Genomic DNA, 14,657 nt, shown 5'->3' with positions numbered 1-14,657 from the left:
GCGCACATGCACACCTCTCACAGTCTCTTGGTAGCCGGCTTTCTCCACGCGAGCCCTGGGCGATAGAGCGGGGTCGCCTCCCACCACAGCAGGTCTTTCTTGCACTCTTCCATGCTTGCTCAGACAGACCCAAGCAGAGGGCTGTTGGGAGCGCAGCCTAGGCCGCTTGGTCGGGCCTTGTACCCCAGCTCACACGCACATGTCCTCACACGCTTTCCGTCCTTTTGAGCCGCAGACGGAGCGACGACGTAGACGTACGGGTGCGCATGCTCCGTGGAGCGTTGCGGTTGCGCACACCCGTACTGCCGGCGGACGCTCTCAGTGGGTTTGCTTTGGGTGAGTCTCTGAGGCAGATTTTCTCCCATTTATGCACACAAAGTATCCGCGCACGCGGGTCACATTCCCCTCGAGTCAGAGACAGGCAGAGGCCCTGAAGCCACACGCGCCCCCACGCACGCAACCCGTGCACGCAGCCCGGGGGCCTGCTCCACTCCGGAGGGCACGGGGCGGGGGTGGGGACCTCTGCACCGGGCCTCGGTTCCTTCAGGTCGCTGCTTGTTCGGGGCTGAAGCAGCCTGGATGAGCAAGGAGGCATCCGGCTGCGTGCAGAAGTCGGGGGCGGGGTGTGTAGGCTGTGTGGGGACTCTGATGGAGATTACTGCTTTTAGGCAGAGATCTGGTAAAAGAGAAAGGGAAGCTGGAATTAAAACAAGGAGAGGGCTGGGGATGTAGCTCACCGACAGACCATCTGATAAAGATGCATGAGGCCAGGAGTTGGTTCACCACCCAAAAATACTGTAAAAGGGGAAGAATTTTAGCTGCAGTGCAGGACCAGTAAAGCCCTCGACTCAGTGTTGCTGGGAGCTCTCCACCTTTGTCAGCCCTTAAGAGCTAAAGGGCAAGGGGCTGGGGATTTAGCTCTGCGCCACAGCGCCTGACCGGCAAGCGCAAGGTCGTGAGTTCGATCCCCGGTACCAGAAAGAAAACAAAAACAAAACAAAACAAAAAAAGAGCTAAAGGGCACAGGTACACATAAACCCCGTGTTGGCTCTTCATTCATTGGATCGGACCTAAACTTGCAAGGTTCGACTTTCAGTCAGGAAATCCCCAAGGAAAGCTATCTTTTGGGCGCCCTTCTAGCAACCAGGAGGAAAAACATCTTCCATTCATGACGGAACTGGGCAACACATCACATGAATTTTTAATATACATCTCTTATATATGGTGATTATTGATTTACAAGTTATATCTTTCACTATTATAGTGATATGCATGTACATTATAAAAGAATACATGAAATTTTGAAATGTAATGGTGAAGTAAGCAATATATTAAAATGTTTTGCTAATAGTCCATGATGGTTTCATATTATTACCTGGATCATAGGTAATACACATTTATGGCAGGCTTCATCAGGAATGTATAATGTCAAATTTTTTTGACCACCTTTTTTTTTTCCAGATTGACTAAATCATTTACCTTGTAACGCATCTGACATGCTGATGCCAGTACTACCATCACTGCCATTTTATATGTAGTTATGCTTTCTTTGTGAGGGGTAATAATTTAGTCCAAATGACCACTTATCCCACCACATGTAATCTGCAATATTTCTCAGTTTGCTGATAGTAAATGAAGGAGGGGGAAGGCCACTGTCAACTTGACTGCACTTTGGAACTTGCCCTGTTCTCCCAGGACATCTCTTTCCTAATATGTGGCCTTCTGAGATGCCACCCAGTGAACCCCGCAGCATATTATTATTCAGCCATAAAGAAGAACAAAAAGCCAGGTGTGGTGGCACATGCCTGTAATCCCAGCACTTGGGAGGCTGAGGTAGGAGGATCATTGTGAGTTCGAGGCCAGCTTGGGCCACATAAGTGAGTTCAAGGACAGCCTGAACTGCATAGTGAGACCCTGTCTCAAAAAAGACAAAAAAAAAAAAAAAGAGCAAAATACAGGAAAAATGGCTGGATCTTGAGACCATGAGGTTAAGTGAAATAAGCCAGGCAAAGGAAGTTAAATATTGCATGGCTTCTCTTATATGAGAAGCCCAAAATATAAATAAATAAAAAACAAAGAGAGGGAGATGATAGAAATAGGGATGCAGAGTTTTTAGAGATGGGGAAGGGGATCAGAGGGGGGAATGGAGAAGGGAGGGAGTGAAGGAATCAAAAATTACCAAGATATGGCACACTGTATACATGGCCAAGTTCCCTGAAATGAAGGTAATTATTGTGTATCACATACTAATAAAAATTACTAAGAGATGATAAAAGTGCATGAATTCATATTTGTTCCTTCCATTTTCCATATAAAGTACCAGTCCTTAACCTTTACTGGGTCTTCGACACTTCTGACAACATGATGTGATATATGGGACTTCTTTAAAGAAATGTACTTAGATACATATAAACAAACTTTATCATAAAATTTCAAGAGTTATGGACTCATAAAATCTAATCGTGGCCCTCTCTAGTTTCAGAACCTCAAGTTATCTCCAACCAGACCTTCCTGCTGCTGGGCCATCTGACAGAGCCGACATTGGAGTTTCCTCTTGATTCTGTCCTGCGCATCGCACACACCCGCCCCCGCAACATCATGGTGGCCTACTGGCGACAGGCTGGACTCAGCTACATTCGATTCTCCCAGATCTGTGCAAAAGCAGTGAGAGATGCCCTGAAGACAGAATTCAAAGCAAATGCAGAGAAGACTTCTGGCAGCAGCATAAAAATTGTGAAAGTGAAAAAAGAATAATCAACCCTGACTAGAGCTTGAAATGCTACATTTTCATTCTGAAGATGTATGGGCACATGTTATGGAGATTGTAATCAATGTCACTTTGTGAGAGGGAAAAGGTACCTATGTTATTCATAAATTAATGATACCAATAAACTGATGTATGGTTCGCTGTTTAAAAAACTCGTTAGAGGCTAATGTTTTGGGAATATAAATTTTAAGGACTCAAAATAAAATTCAAGATCTGAGAAGAAAAATTACTATGCTTTTTTTTCCCCCTACATTAATCTGAAAAGTCACTTGGGAGGCAGAGTTACTAGTTTCAAGAATCTGTCACACAGATGTGTATAATTTCAAAATCCAAATTATATAAAATCTAGTACACATCTCAATATAATTCCAAAGTTAACTGAATTGAAGACATGCTTTTGGAGTTTCTTTTAGCTTTTTTACAATGGATAACTCATACTCCATTATTAAAGATTTGTCTATTAGGGCTTCTTTTGCATGAGATAGGGGTCTTACTATGTTTCCCAGGCTGGCCTTGAACTCCTGCCTCAAGAGAGCCTTCTGTCTCAGCATCCTAAGTACTTGAGACGGTAGGCAAATGCCAGAGTCATCAAGACTGATGACTTTTGGCTCACAGGTAAAACTAGTGGGAAAGATGCTCATTTACATAAAATGGAAAGACAACTTCAGCAGTATTTGTTTAGTAATGACTTTATTGATACATATCACATACCAACTAATTCACCCTTTAAAATTATATAAGCCAAAGGTTTTTAACAGGTTCACCTCCATAACTATCACCACTATAATTTGAGAACATTTCCATTAAACCCAAAAGAAATCCTGCATCTGTAAAGCACTCTTTTACCTTATTATCCATCAGTGATTCCTGCTTTGTGCAGCCAATAATCTGCTTTTGGCTTTGTAGATTTGCCTACTCTTGATAAGTCCCTTTAACTGTTCATGCAATGCAGAATCTTTTGTGAGTAGCTTCTTCACTAAACACAGTGGTTCCAAGGTTCATGTAGCATGTACCAATACTTTCTTTTTATGAGAAATCATAGCTCATTGTATGAACATACCTCATTTTCTTTATCCATCAGGTAATGGACATTAGGGATGTTCCTAGTGTTTGGCTATTATAAATGATTCAGTTATTAGTATACATATTAGTATACATAGTTTAGTGCTGACCAAGACCTTAACATTTAACCCATAAAGCAAAAAGTCAAATAGAAGAACTTACATAGTTAAAATGAAACTATACAAATTTCTAATAACTTTACATGTTTCAAAATTCAACTGTTTTTATATACATCACAAAATCTTTTCATAATTGAGAAACTGGATCATTACAGTATCACAGAATGAAGAAGTCCGTATAGCCTAGACATTCTCTAACATCCCTTCTTACACAACGTTAACAATTTATTACTTCCTGTCATCTCACCTTGAAAGGAAAAGTAAAGATTGGGTTGTAGATAATTCTGTATCTTGAGGACACCATCAACAGCCATCACTGAGTCTCTTCTAAGCATCAAGCACAACCATGCAGATGAGGCTTGACCTTAGCCAGAAATGATAGGATGAGCTACCCTTGAGTTCCTCAAACTCATAAGTACTTGGCTTTGTTATCAGTTCCCAAATATACTTTGCCTCGTTCAGGTTACAACCTCTGCCCATTCTTGGGCAACTCTCCATGTTAATACAGACCAGCACTCCTGACTGTTCCCTGCCAACCTTCATGCCACCTCCAAGACTAAGCTGAAGTTCAGTACAGTTCACACACTGGTTTAATGCTCCCATGCACTGTTGGTCTATCAAGTATTCTCAGAAGGTCCAGGATTCTCAAGAGGTTCTCAGTGAATGCTTATGAATACATGATCCATAAGACTTCACATCCATACTATGTATGTGAGAGTAAGGAGCCAAATGAGTTCATGACATACCGGCATTTATCATTTATGAATTGATAATATATTTCCTCAATAATCAAAATATGTGGGAAGCCCAACTTGAGTCATCATGGCATTATATTAAGAAAAAATTATTTACTGGATTTACCTGATAAGGATGGGTTGAGAGGCACAGGAAACATCCTGTAAAGATTAAGTCTTCTGTTTCACCAAACAGAAGACTTAAAGAGGAGAAGTAACTGATCAGTTCTCTCTCTTGCTTTGTACTTTGGAATGATTTTATTTATGGATTTAATTTCACCAAAATGCTGTGAATTTTATCTGACTCCAGCATATAAGCCCAACTTAGAAGGCTGAATCACAATTTACTGCTAGGAGGTCCTGCCAAGCTCTGCCATTCTTTCAGAGGAGGGTTTCCCTGGGAAGCCAGCCTTTTTAGATAGTTGCAGGGCTCCAGTTGGGGAATATCAGGATTCTGCTGGTAATACTTCTGCAACTTCTCTAGAACTGTGGGCAGCCCAACTGTGGAGGCATAGAACATGGGCCCACCCTTGTGCCGTGGCCAGCCACACCCATGCAAAAAGATCACATCAATGTGCTCTGGGCTAGCAGCGATCCCTTCCTCCAAGATACAGAAGGCTTCATTGATAAGTGCATACAAGCAGCGCTCCAGGATCTCATCCTGCCCAATGACACGTGGTTTGATGTGATGGGTTTCTCTGTACTCTGACAGGAATTTGGAAAGCCAGGGGTCAGGTTTGTGAATCCTACCCAGTGGCTTGTCATACTGATACCAACCCTGACCAGTCTTCTGGCCAAACCGTCCTGATTCATAGAGCATATCAGGAATGGGGCTGTATCTTGCATTGCCTCGCTTTCGGGTAGGAGTGCCTGAAGGCAGCATAGGCCCAGTGAGACCCTGCCCCTTGCGAACTTTCCAGCCCACATCTAAGCCAGTGAGGTCAGACAATCGAAAGGGCCCCATTTTGAAACCAAACTCTTCCAGTACTTGGTCTATGTCCTCTGGTTTACTGCCATCTTCTAACAAGAAATAAGTTTGTTCACAATAAGGTTTCAACATTCGATTTGTAACAAATCCATAACAGTTGCCTACAACTACAGCAATCTTTTTAATCTTCCTCGCTAGGTTCATAACAGTGGCAATGGTAGTAGGGGAGGAGTGTTGGCTGGGAATAACCTCTAACAACTTCATGACATGAGCTGGGGAGGAGAAGTGAGTGCCAATGACCAGCTGAGGGCGATTGGTGGAAGCAGCGATCTCATCCACATCCAGAGCTGAAGTGTTGGTGCACAGAAAAGCTTCTGGCTTGCACACAGCTGACAGTTCAGCAAAGACCTGCTTCTTCAGGTTCATGTCCTCAAAGACTGCTTCAATGACTAAATCGACACTGGCAAGGTCCTTTATAGATGAACTGAACCTAGGTTTTGGTCCTGACCTGTGCTGCCCACTCTGTTGCATGCTTTTGGATGCTTCTTTCTCCAGGATGGAAGTTACTATCTTCTGTGCAGCTTCTAGCTGCTTTTGGTCTGATTCCACAGCAATCACAGGGATCCCGACCCTTGCAAAAGAAATGGCAATGCCTCGGCCCATTGTTCCCAAGCCTGTAGGTAGAGAGTGAAAAAGAATGATTCAGGGGTACTGGGAACTGGAAAATCACTTACTGTAAGACGCTTCTATGGTAATGTGGCATTTACAAAGGTGCATGCCTGTGATCCCAGCACTTGGGGGCTGAGGCAGGAGGATTGCTGTGAGTTTGAGGCCAGCCTGGGGTACACAGTGAGTTCAAAGCCAGCCTGTACTACAAAGTGAAATCCTGTCTCAAAAAGCCAAGTTTTAAAAACATTGATTCAAGAACATGAAAAGGATATTGAACTGTTCTACAGAACACACGGGAGCAGTGAAATTCTGCAACACAAGATGTTGGTGTGAAACAAGAAGATGTTACTGTATCTAGGTAATATAAAGCAATAGAATTCATTCCAAATGCCTAGATAGGAGAGTGAGAGACAAGACCTTGGAAATATGCTAGAAATAATAAACTCTGATCAGAAATGCAGGAATGAAAGAGCCAGAGAGTAAAGAGGCAAGCACGAGTAAAATGTGCCCATACTCTGGAGTCTGACAGTCCTAGTGTCAAGACCTTCACACCACTAGAATTTTGCTCACTGTTGAAATATTTGCACCTCTAGGGTTCACATGTAAAATGGACAGAGTTCATGGACTTGGATGAAAATCAACTGAGCTAACAAGAGTAGTATGTTCAGCATAGAACTTGGTGTCAGCAGGTCCTAGTTTATGGCAGCATGGAGAATCCCATGAGCTACCCCATGTGCTCACCGAGAACACCAACTGAGGAGATGGGTCGTGCAGTAGCTGTTTTCCAGGACGCTCCAGATGGGGTTGACCACTTAGTGGCACTTTTCTCGGCAAAGAAAGCATACTGCAGGGCTCTGGCCTGCCCGGATTGCCGAAGGTATTGAAACAGCTCTCTCTCTTTCTTGATGCCTTCTTCATAGGGGTACTTCACGGAGGCCTGGACTGAACGGACACAGGTCTCCAGAGCAAGGCGCCCAGGGTACTGCTTCCGCATCTTCTCAAAGGCTTCACTGAAAATGGCGTCCATGTTGGGCAAGCTGGGAACTGGCCTGTTGAGGATTCTGCGAGGTTCTAGAGGTTGATCTGAAAGTAGTAAGAGAGAGCAGAGCTCCAGCGACGTAACTTACACGTACTAGAAAAATAATAATGCCCATTCTTTACCACAAACTCAGTTACAAATCTTTAAGAGTGGGGCCTGAGCAAGACTGTTTTTGAAAACTTCAACAGTATATTTTGAGCTATGGATCCTAGGAGGCTTTATCAAAGAGACTTACAAAAGTCACTGTATGAAGGACAGCTGATGTTCTGGAAAGTTTTAGGCCAGAGATTGAGAAGAAAGGGTGGGAGGGGAGAGAGAACACACAAAGAAAGCCAACCAGACAGAGAAATATAAATGAGAATAAAATGGAAAAGTAAAGCTTGCTTAATTGCACATACTAATTATTTCTTATTAATATAATTCTGATATCCAGAAATAAAACCTTGCAGACTGCGTGTGAGCCTTCCAGGACTACACAAGGCACTTGTTCAGACCAGTTCTAGCACCAAATTAAGCATCCCTAGAGAGGTTTGATCAGAGAACAGTCACACGTGGTCCCTCTACCCCTCAATCCACTTCATATCCTTCTCTTGCTGTCGGTATAATAAAAAGATGCTATTATCTCCACGTTTGGTTTATTACCACAAAACATGGAGAATTTTCTCCTTGGGACAAAGGAACAGTTTTTAAAATGTTTCTTCTGTACTTGATCATCTGAAAGTTACTGTGGTCATTCATTGCTGCACGTCAAGTCAACTCAAGTGAGGACCACCTAGAAGATTAGTTACACTCTGGATGTGTCTGTGGATGAGTCATACGTTGACTGAAAATTAAGAAGGGAAGGCCCACTAAGGTCTTTCTCCTCCCCAACTCTGAAAATAGTACACTGCTTCTATCCGAGAGGCCCCATAAGGACAGAGAAAATGTCTGCAGGGTCCCAGGTCTCAGGCATGTCACAAGGAAGCTCAACATAGACAAGCTCTTAGGCCTCCTTTATGAGAAAGGTCACTTTGCTGTTTTGAAATATGTTCTTATAAATGTTAGCACACAGTAAAAACAAATTACAAAGAGGAATGGATAAAATGAAAATTAAAAACTGAAGTGACAACTAGGATTTTTTACAAAATCCACAAAATCCAAATGAACAAACAAACCAAGGCCTTTGGGCAGAATTAGAAGCGTTAAAAATGGGTGACACAGTTCAGCTCAGCAACAGGGCTAGGGTTCAGAGACAAAAGCAGATCATTAGCTTTCTGACCTGAGGCTCCCAGGGGGATGCTCCGTGTGTCCATCCCTTCTGGAAAACGTGGGCAGAGAGCCTGGATGCTCTTGGTCTTTGAATAGCAGCGCCCACTTCCAGCTCATGCCAGAAACATGCACATGGGAACCAGGAGTTGCTAGTCCAGGTCAGAGACAGGCAAGCTGCTGGCCACGGGCAAGTGCAAATGACTGGCATTTTACGGGACCCTCTCCTACCAGCTGTGCCAAAGCATTTTTAGGTGGCCAAGTAATTCTGCTTTGCTCTGCTAAATCAACTCTATTGCTGTACCTTGGGAAGCTTTGTATAATGAGAAAATAAAGATATACAAAGCTTCACAGTCAATTCTCCAGGACAGTGTTAAGTTTGTGGAGAAATCTGAAGCTACGCTCCAAATCACATCTATAGGTCTGTAACTGTGCACATTTTCTTCTCCCTGATAATGGTTCAGAAGTGTTGAGTGGAACATCTCTGTCATCCTTGTTCTTTCTACCTCAGTTGTTCTCTCTCCACATCAGAGTATGGTCCCCAGAACAGAACAGAACCAAAATTCTGAAATGTTAGAGAAAACTAACACATATTGTGGTTAAAAAAAAAAAAAAAATCAAAACAAAAGGAAACACCATTTATTAAATTTGGGAGAAAAAGCCTTTTTTTACATTTGTGCTTATTTCCTTTCAATTTTGTGTGTGTTCATGATAATCTATAGATCAATAATTATAAAAAATACCTAAATTTATTAGTGCTGCTGAGGACGGAACCCGGGGCCTCTAGTATGTTCCACACTCAACAATGAGCTCTACCTCTGACTTATATCCCCAGCCCTATGAATGTATATTTTAGACATTGTACATCACAAGCACTTTTACATACCTCTATGTACTTTTTTATCATTTATTTTAAATTATTACATGTAATAACCTAAAGCCAGAACTGTGAGATGAATTCATTAAGTTTTAAAGTCAGTGATGCTTTGATATTTGAATGCCACCAAGTGGACAGACTATGTAATGTTACTGAGATTGAACATTGTATATTTTATAAATATAAAAATGTTAAAGTTTAAATTTACTTTACAATTAATTTTAAAACTGAAATAAAACATGAAACCTACAGAATTTTTAAAATATACTACACCATGATCCTTATCCATTTCTTTTTTTAAATTTTGCCCTTTTTTATTTTAAAGAGAATAAAAAATTTTAAAACATTAAAAATGATACAGAATTTCAAAACAAGATGACAGGAAATCAACAATGGTTGTTATGTTGCATATTGTTATCTTCAAAGTAGTTCAGATTACCAGATCTAAGCATGCAAAATTAGTAAAAAAAAAATTAAGCATTCACCGTTCCTTTCAATAAACCAAAAGAAATTAGTAGTACAGTTCTCTTAGCTATCTTCTGTATATATATTTTTTCCCTTCCTTCTTTCTTTCTTTTCTCCTTTCCCTCATCCCATAGTTGTTCTTTCCTTTTGAGCAGTTTCTTTCCCTTTCACAATATCTATTATTTATTTCTTTCAGTAAGTTAACTTTTAAATCTGAATCTGAGGACATCAGTTAAGCAAAGAAATGTGCCATCAAATTTGAGGTGTTAACAAACTATAACCACAGGTATGGCTGGTACACTGGGTCTATCTTGAGCCCCAATCCAAAGAATGACATAGGGACATCCAGGGGCAAACAGCCTTTGCTTTGAAGCATCCAAGTGACTTCCTGTCAGGAAGCACAGTGGTGCAGGCCTGGTAAAGGAAGAGAAAGTCGTCAAGGAATCCATTTCCACTTGGGCAAGAACTTGCCAACTCTCTTTAGGAATCACCAGTATTTTCTCCACATAGTTGCTCACCTCTCCATGGCAAACATCACTGTTACACCGAACCAGTACCTGGCTGGATCACTAAAAAAGACAGATGACTTTAAGGAAGGGTCAGGCCTTTTTTAAGGGACTGTCTTGGGGCAGATCCTGAGTTGTTGCTGCCATCAAGAAGGGGCCATGCACACACTCCATTCTGCCTGTAGCTCAACACTGCTCTCAATTACTTTCTCTGGCAATCTTTTCCCATCCCTTCTCGGTTGTGTAAAGCTGACAACCTCCCCAGACTGAAAAGAAACAGTTTAAATTCAAACAAACAAACAAACCGGAGTCATGCCACTAAAGAAACACTTAGTTGAAACCATCTCAAGTCTATAAAGCTAGAAGCCCTGGACAGTGATGGAACTTTGTCAGCTGATGGGAGATGCGGAGCCACAGCCTTACAAGGCGGGGTAACAGACCCTGCCTTCCACGGGCTGAAATGTGTGTGTTCTCTGTTTCAAAGTTAATTCTATTTCTTAATTGGAAAACCACTCGTGATAAAAAAATTCCAAAGGTACAGAAGGGTAAAGTATAGAAAGACTCTTTCCAACTGTTTCTACCACCTGACTGGCACCACACTCACAGCAGCTATAGTATTTCCTGTGAATCCTTACAGAAATATACACAGTTACAAGTATCCATTCCCCACCCCATATGCATCCTATTCCATCCTTCCTTTTTTTTACATGAACAGCAAACCAGCAAACACAATGCTTTTTAAAAAATTTAGTAATATATATGGGATATATGTATATATGGTTTATACCATATAAGTACATTCATTTTTAAATTGTAACAATCTATCACATAGATTTGCCATAAGATATTTAATGAGTTCCTATTAAAATGGACATTTATCTTGTTCTATAGTGTTATTCATTTATTAGTTTCTTACCTAAAATTTTCTGGCTGAATTTGATTGCCTCTTCAAGTGGGTCTGAGTTCACAACTTCGTCCAAAATACCCAATGTGAGTGCTTCACCTGCCAAAATATATCGTCCTAAAACAAAGTAAAATAAATCATAGAAGAGAATGAAATTAAAATGGCAGCATTCCTTTCTCTAATAGGGAGAGTTGTCTTTCCTGGATATAAACATTTCGTATTAAGTGAAGTGAATAAGGACCACCCTGACGATTCCAGTAGAAACATTATTGCAGACATACCAAAAACTTTAAATTCAAGCTCCAGTTCTGCTTTTTACAGTTTGCTTAACCATGGGAAACTGTGTTAGGACTACAATTTTCTTCATTGCTACATGAGAATAATTATGCTTACCTCAGTAATTCTGAATATTAAGTGAAAATAATATTGTCTCCTTACATTTTGTAAATCCTTATAGAAGCACTTTAATACCTTATAAATTTCCATGGAATATAAGTGATAGTTGATTTCAGAAACCAATAATAATAGAAACACTGCCAGCAGAGGAGCAGCAGTCCAGCCTACCTTGTATCTGCCACACACTAGAGGATGCAGTCGATTAACAAAAAACATAGTCTCCAAAAATGAACACAGTTGAGTGGGTGGAGAAAAAAGCACCAATTAAATTGATGGTATGTAAGGTATAGTGCACATTACACATCACAAATAAGGTAGTTTTCTGCCATCTTTTCAGCTACCTAGCAACTCATTCTTTCCTGGTGAAATCTCTGTTGTGTGAGCTTTGGAGCCCTGCTTCCTCCTAGGGATGTGGGAAAGGAAGCAGAGATGATCAGACAATCGGTCTTTTAGTCCTGTGGTTCAAGACCCCATGCTTGGTGAACTCAGTGCCCTGATGAGGATTCTTAGTGATGAGTCACTGATACTAAGCCTCTGCACCTGAAGCCGCCACCACAGAACGTCACCTTGAGGGGCTTACTGGACCTTGATAAGCATTTGCATCACTCCCAAATTGTCTTGGCAGTCCTTTACCACTTGTTAAGATGGAATTTGATTGGCAAATTCTGATACAGAGGTGGGGGTCATTAAGGGTACCTTTCTACAGGGTAGGAAGAAGGAAATATTGACACATTTCTTTGCTTTCTTACCAGCAAAAGCCTGTCTTCTGAAAAGTGATCATCAAATCAGTCTTGTTGACAATAACTTCAGTGTCTTTCTGGCTCTTATACAGTGTTTTGGGTGCCATCTTTGGGATTAAACCTCTATTCCTACAGTTGATTAACAGAAATCCTGCTGGCATTCAAAAGTTATGGCAAAAGAGCTACATTTTGCCTATTTGTGATACCTATTTGAAATGAGCATAAAAAAGAACCTTAAACTGGTTGGTTATATGTATGCACAATCTAAGTCATCAAGATGCGCTTTTTTTCAGTATTGAGGATTAAACCCAGGGCCTCACACTTGCAGAAGTCTTTCACTTCCTTAGTTAGTTTAATTTCTAAGTATTTAATTTGTCTTGGTGCTATTATGAGTGGTATTTTTTCCTAATTTCTTTCTCAGTGAGTTCATCATTAGTGTACAGGATTGCTCTTGATTTTTGTGTGTTGATTTTGTATCCCACTGAATTTGAGATATAAAATCAAATAATTATTACTGAATTTGGTTATTATCTAAGGATCTTTTGGTGGATTTTTTGGGGAGTCTTCTATCTACAGAATCATGTTATCTGCAAATAATGATAATTTGACTTGTTTCACATATGTATTCATTTTATTTCTTTTTCTTGCCTTATTGCTCTAACATTTCAAGTACAGTGTTGAATAGGAATGGTAATAGTAGACATCTTTGTCTTGTTCCTGATTTTAGAGGGAAAGCTTTCATTTTTTCCCATTTAAAATGATGTTGACAGTAGGTTTGCCATAAATGGCTTTATTGACATTGAGATTGAGGTAAAGTATTTCATATTTTCTTCAGTGGTTTTATCATGAAAGGATGCTGGACTGTGTCAGAGGCTTTTTTCTGCATCTACTGAGAGGATCATATGAGTTTCATTCTTGCTTCTGTTATGTGATGGATTATATTTATTGATTTATATATGTTTTGGGGGGGTTAAGATGGGAAAATTTATTGGAGAAAAGGAATGGGGAATACAAATGGGGAATGGGGAATAGGAATAGCTCCTGAGAGATAGGAAGAGTCCCAAATCGGTTGCCCTGATTTGCATATGTTGAACCATCCTTGCATCCTTGGGATCACTGGGACAAAGCCTATTTGGTCATGATGTATGATTTTTTTTATCATTCACTGCATTCTATTTGCCAGTATCTTGTTTAGGATTTTTGCATCTATTTTATTAAAGAGATTGGTCTATATTTCTCTTTTATGGTTGGATCTTTGTTTTGTTTTGGAATCAGGGTAATGCTAGCTCCAAGGAATGACTGTAGGGGTGCTCCTCCCCTTTTAATTCATCAAAGAGTTTGAGGAGTAATGGTGTCAGATCTTCCCTGAAATTTTTGAAGAATTCAGCAATGAATCCACCTGCACCTTGGCTTTTCTTAGTTGGTACATTTTTTTATTACTGCTTAAACATGGTTTCCTATTATTAGATTATTGAGGATTTAAAAATAGTCTTGGCTCAGTTTTGATAATTTCATGTGTCTAGGAATCTATCCACTTCTTCCGAATTCCCCAATATATTGGTGTACAGGTTTATGAAGTAATTGTTAATAATCTTTTTGATTATGGTAGTGTGTTGTGATTTTACCTTTTTATTTCTGAAATTGTATTCATTTGTGTCTTTCTCTTTTTTGTCAGATTGGCTAATGGTCTATTTTGTTTATTCTTTCAAACAACCAACTCTTCTGTTCACTGATGCTTTGTATTTTTTGGTCCCAATTTCATTGATTTCTGCTCTGATCTTTACAATTTCCTTCCATGTACTAGCTTTGGGTTTTCTTGTTTTTCTAGGACATTGAGGCACATTACTGAGTTATTTATTTGGGCTTCTTTGTTTTTGTAATGTGGGCATTCACAGGTATAAACTTCCTTCTTAGGACTGCTTTCATTGTGTCCTGTAATTTCTGATATGTTGTACTGACATCATTTTGTTCTAGTAACTGTTTTACCTCTTCATTGATTTCTTTTGTAAGCCATTCTTAATCAACGAACAGTTTACCCCAGCCTCACTCAGGTAGTGCATTTGTTATATACTGACTATCCCGAATACTGCTCTGGCAGGGGTCATTTCAACCAGTCGATTCTTATATGGAATACATTTGGTAAAGTTGTTTTTATATTTCCTGTTATATTATAAAAATTAATGAAAAACATGTAATTTTTGGTCAT

At 40.3% G+C, this 14,657-nt stretch overlaps 1 protein-coding gene across 1 annotated transcript in view; it reads right to left on the bottom strand.

Annotated features, from left to right (window-relative positions):
• Positions 1-3,440: 3,440 nt before the first annotated feature.
• Positions 3,441-14,657, bottom strand: part of LOC102012761 (peroxisomal bifunctional enzyme-like) — a 42,951-nt gene continuing 31,734 nt past the window's right edge. The window contains exons 5-7 of the mRNA XM_005383300.2: positions 11,328-11,432; positions 7,021-7,362; positions 3,441-6,284 (exon numbers count right to left, since the gene is read on the bottom strand). Of these exons, the coding sequence (XP_005383357.1) occupies positions 5,020-6,284; positions 7,021-7,362; positions 11,328-11,432 (1,712 nt within the window). The 3' untranslated portion in view covers positions 3,441-5,019. The remainder of the gene's footprint in view (positions 6,285-7,020; positions 7,363-11,327; positions 11,433-14,657) is intronic.

This window comes from Chinchilla lanigera, unplaced genomic scaffold (genome assembly GCF_000276665.1).
Source record: "Chinchilla lanigera isolate Chin_1 unplaced genomic scaffold, ChiLan1.0 scaffold00019, whole genome shotgun sequence".
Lineage (NCBI taxonomy): Eukaryota > Metazoa > Chordata > Mammalia > Rodentia > Chinchillidae > Chinchilla > Chinchilla lanigera.
The sequence above is the reverse complement of the archived record's forward strand: the minus strand, read 5'-3'. Positions and strand labels throughout refer to the sequence as shown.